Raw genomic sequence first — 4552 nt, forward strand, 5'->3', positions numbered from 1 at the left:
CACTACCACCCGTGATTTATCTGCAGGGGATGGGACCTAGAATCTCACGCATGAAGACTGTGTCTTCAGCTTTTGCTTTTCTTTTTTCTTTTCTTTTTTTTTTTAAAGATTTATTTATTTTATATATGTGAGTACATTGTAGCTGTCTTCAGACACACCAGAAGAGGGCATCAGAACACATTACAGATGGTTGTGAGCCACCATGTGGTTGCTGGGATTTGAACTCAGGACCTCTGGAAGAGCAGTCAGTGCTCTTAACCACTGAGCCATCTCTCCAGCCCAGCTTTTGCTTTTCTAAGCTATCATAAAATAGGTTCTTGGTATGTGTCCCCTGTCTTCCGAGTCACAGCCTCCCTCCTCCATAGGCCCCTGGAGTCCTGAGAAACCACACCCCTCTGGACTTGAGATTGTAGAAATAAGGGGAAAGTACCAGAAAAGGCACAGACATACTGCAAGGAGCAAAGCAGACACGCCAACGGAGCAACAAGATCTCGACCAGAACAGACCCATGATGGGCAGCTGGTAGTGATGCTGGGGCACCGGGAGGCAGGCACCCGGGGAAATAGGTAGACTCTAGAGTTCTGGAGTGGGAGGATCCCTACGCAGCACCGCCTCCTGCCCGTGTGAGGGCAGGGCCTCATGCAGCACCACCCCCTCGCCGGCACTTGGTGGGCGGGGCCTCGCATTGCACCTCCTTGCCGGCGCCTGGGCGGGTGGCTTGCACTAGAGGCGATATGGCTGCGCTGGTGGAGCCGCTGGGGCTGGAGCGGGGTAAGCGTTCTGAGGGTCGAGTCCCGGCTCTGGGCTCCGTTGGGCCGCGACAGGCCTTGCAGATGTGGAGGTTGGGGGGCGGACCTACTTCGGGTGGGCGGGGCGCGGCCTGCAGTCTGAGGGCGTGGGAGGGTCTGGGGCGGAGCGCCCCACCAACACCTCACCCGGGGTTGGGGTCCCGGGGACCCGCGGGGCGCGCGGATCACTTCCAGTCTGACCTCGGTTGCCCTTCTTGTTGCCGGCGTGTGCTCTCGCGGTCCCTGCCGCTTTCTGCAGACGTGTCCCGGGCTGTGGAGCTGCTGGAGCGGCTGCAGCGTAGCGGAGAGCTGCCCCCGCAGAAGCTGCAGGCCCTGCAGCGGGTCCTGCAGAGCCGCTTCTGCTCCGCCATCCGCGAGGTGAGCACCTTGGTATAAGTTGTAGTTTCCTTGCACTCCGCGGTGGGGGGGGGGGTTGGGGTGGCGACAGGCGAGCGGACGAGGACACCGGTGTCCAGGGCTGTTGACTGGTAACTCCCTGACGTTCCCGTGTCCCCGACTGCCCAGGTATACGAACAGCTCTATGACACACTGGATATCACTGGCAGCGCCGAGGTGCGGGCTCACGCCACAGCCAAGGTAAGCTCTTTTCCCCGAAACTCCGGGTGACCACGAAAGCACAGTGTGCCCTCCAGGCTGGCTGTTTCTGCGCCCTCCTTCCCATTTGCGCGTCTCTGTTCCACCCTACGAAGATTTATTTATAATGCCCTTTAAATAACGGCACATTTTTAACTCGAATGCACATGAGATTCTCTCTAGCAACAGGCTTGGAAACTGGCCTTAATTTTCTGCCGGTAAGATGACCCTAAAAGGCAATCCGGTTGGATGTTGTGAACAGGGACACCTTTCCAAACTGCAGTGCCACACTCTTATTTCTGCCTGCAGACTCAGGACTATTTCCACCTGATCCCTATCACCCCACTCCCGGAGGGGGGCGCTTGTTTCCGTTTGTCTGAGAACAAGATTGGCAGGTGCTGATACTGAAGACGTACTTCTCCCTGACTTGTGGAAGAATCCAAGTGTTCTCAGAGGTCTGAGTCCCTACACGGTTAGCCTTCTGTTGAGCTGTGTCAGGATTCCTCTGCTCGACCTTTGTGGCTACCCTGACTGGAGTGCTCGTATCTCATGACGAAATCTCTCATTGAGGTACCTCCTGTCTTCCAGGCCACAGTGGCTGCTTTCACAGCCAGTGAGGGCCACGCACATCCCAGGGTCGTGGAGCTACCGAAGACGGATGAGGGTTTGGGTTTCAACATCATGGGCGGCAAAGAGCAGAACTCAGCTATCTACATCTCTAGAGTCATCCCGGGAGGCGTGGCTGATCGCCATGGTGGCCTCAAGAGGGGGGACCAGCTGCTCTCTGTTAACGGTGTGGTGAGTGGGGTTGGTAGTGTCTGTAAGGCAGCGCTGGATGGTCGCATGCCTTCCACACAAGCAGCACAGCCTTTGTAGACAGCCCCGTGGGGTGCGCTCCTGACCCTCAAGGGCTTCAGAGAGCCTAGCTAGGATACCGGGTCGTGTAGAATATGGAAGGCATTTTTCTTTCTCCAGGAAGAACATTTGGCTTGGAGGTTGAAGGATGGGTAATTCTCTGGATTAAGTTGGGGAGGGTTGGTTCTGGCTGGGAGCAGAAAGGGTCCCTGAGATGGGGAGAAAGGCTGCCTCTGATCCAGTCTGAACCGGTCAGCATCCTGAAAGCCCAGTGATTAGAATCCAAGGAAACACCCCGGAGGAGGTCGCTTCTCCAAAAAAAGCTGGGCTTCTATCCCTGGGCTATGGGGGCAGGAAAGCATTAGGCTTAGTGGGTGTAGACGGGGGTGGGGGGGTGGGGGGGGGACAGCCTCAGTAGCCTGGTTCATTGAGGACACTGGCACTCTAAGCTATACTGACAGTCAGTTTTTAGGTTGTGGTGCTGTGTCTAAAGTTGGTGACCCACTAGAGAGATATGAGTCCTTGGAGGCTTGACCCCAACAGCCATGTCACTCTCCACTGGTCCCATGTCCTGGGTAGGGTGGTAAGGGCAGCGGTTTGGGCCAGCAGTCTGTGCGAGGCCTGCCCTGCAGAGTGTGGAAGGCGAACACCATGAAAAGGCGGTGGAACTCCTGAAGGCTGCCCAGGGCTCAGTGAAGCTGGTGGTGCGCTACACCCCTCGGGTGCTGGAGGAGATGGAAGCCCGCTTCGAGAAGATGCGGTCAGCCAGGCGGCACCAGCAGCACCACAGCTACTCGTGAGCCTCCAGTCACCACCCCCTGCTGCCTACCCCAACCTCAGATACCCAAACCAGGCCAGTTCACAGCGGCCTTCAACATTTATCCCTGGCTCTTCACCGGGGGGGGGGGGGGGGGGGGGGGGGCTTCCAGACCCTTGACCCCTGCCATGGTAGCCAAGGCCCTGGGACCCTCTGGCTCCCCAATCCCAGAATCCCAGTGCGTCCCTCCCCACCCCACCACCGAGCCTCCCCTTTGCCTAAAACTCCCCTCTCCACACCCTCACAGGTCCTTGGAGTCTCGAGGCTGAAATCACAGAGCAGGACCCTCCTCCCCTGTACAGTATCATTTATTGTCGCCGGTTCCTTATTTAAAGATCTTTAACCCTCACCGAGTGTCTCGTGTGTCTGTCGCGCATCCTGGAATAGTCTCTGTGGGGGAGGAGGACAGTGAAGCTGAGGTTAAGAACAATCTCTTTCCAGTACGTGTACCATGATAGACACCGCTCGCGCAGCTCTGAAGGCGGAGGCTGGCCGGTGTCCCAGAGATTAGCCCGACCCAAGGCTGTGTCTATGTGAGTGCCAGGGCGCAGCACTAAGGACCACTGTCCCCAACCCTTAAGAGGTTCGGAAGGCCAAGGCCTGGCAAGGTCCCTTGCTGAGAGTCGGACGCGGGAGTCTTGAAACGCACCAGATCATTGCCTCTGTAGGCGGGGCGGAGCGAACCATCCGCTGGGGGAACCCTATGGGCCGTGCCACAGTCTGCGTGGGAGTCGGGGGTTGGTGGGGCGCATGCAGTTCCCTAGACAGGCGCAGGGGTGCAGAGTAACACGCACTCGCCACCCATCGTCCACTCGCCTCACCTTCCAACCGAGCACATCCTTCCGGGAGCCGCCCTTGTCTCAAAAAAAAAAAAAAAAATCCCACCTTGAATGTTGAATTCCCATCCCGCCGCCCAGCCTTCGTGTCCCGTGAGACGCGCGCCGCCGCGGGGACCCGGGGTCGCGACTCGCGCTCCACGCTGCGCGCTACTAGATTCAGGTGACATCATCCTCTGCCGGGCTCCGCCTCCCTCCCAGGCTGCCGCACGCTGCATGCCTATTGGTCGCCGCACCATGGGTCCCGCCCCCAGCTCTCTGCCCGCGCAGCCCCTCCCTCCCGATGTGGAGGCGGGGCCTGGTCGCCGGCCGGCACGGACGCAAATTCTCATTGGCCACTCAGTGCTGTCCGTCAGTCTTCTGTTAAAGGGGCCACGACCGCCCGGGATCTGTGGGGGGGAGGGGGAGGGAGGAGAATTTTTTTGGGGGGGAGAAGGTGGGATTTGGGGGGGCGCTGGTGGGCACCCCTGGATCTGGCGATTGCGGCCTCGCGGGGGGAGGCTGTACGGTGACAAGGGCAGGGGGCTATTTTAGGGAGAAGGCTGTGAGACCGTGAGGGGGAGGGGGGTCCCCAGCGCTGGAGCCTGAGCAAGAGACGCTGAGCCCGCGCTAGCGGCGTAGACAGGGCTCCAGATCTCCAGATCCGGGCCCCGGCCGCCGCC

At 59.0% G+C, this 4552-nt stretch overlaps 1 protein-coding gene across 2 annotated transcripts; it reads left to right on the forward strand.

The window, feature by feature from the left end:
- Positions 1-734: 734 nt before the first annotated feature.
- On the forward strand, positions 735-3323 carry LIN7B (lin-7 homolog B, crumbs cell polarity complex component; the record flags this gene model as incomplete). 2 transcript variants are annotated; one of them, XM_080909229.1, is made up of 6 exons in its annotated part: positions 735-771; positions 1048-1166; positions 1314-1385; positions 1971-2180; positions 2870-3033; positions 3302-3323. In XM_080909229.1, the coding sequence occupies 6 exons, from the start codon at positions 735-737 to the stop codon at positions 3321-3323; spliced, it is 624 nt and encodes a 207-aa protein (XP_080765355.1). The 2 variants fall into 2 exon arrangements, with proteins under 2 accessions (XP_080765355.1, XP_080765356.1); XM_080909230.1 differs by lacking the exon at positions 1971-2180.
- Positions 3324-4552: the final 1229 nt, after the last annotated feature.

Source organism: Micromys minutus, assembly GCF_963924665.1.
Source record: "Micromys minutus genome assembly, chromosome: 32".
Taxonomy (NCBI): Eukaryota; Metazoa; Chordata; class Mammalia; order Rodentia; family Muridae; genus Micromys; species Micromys minutus.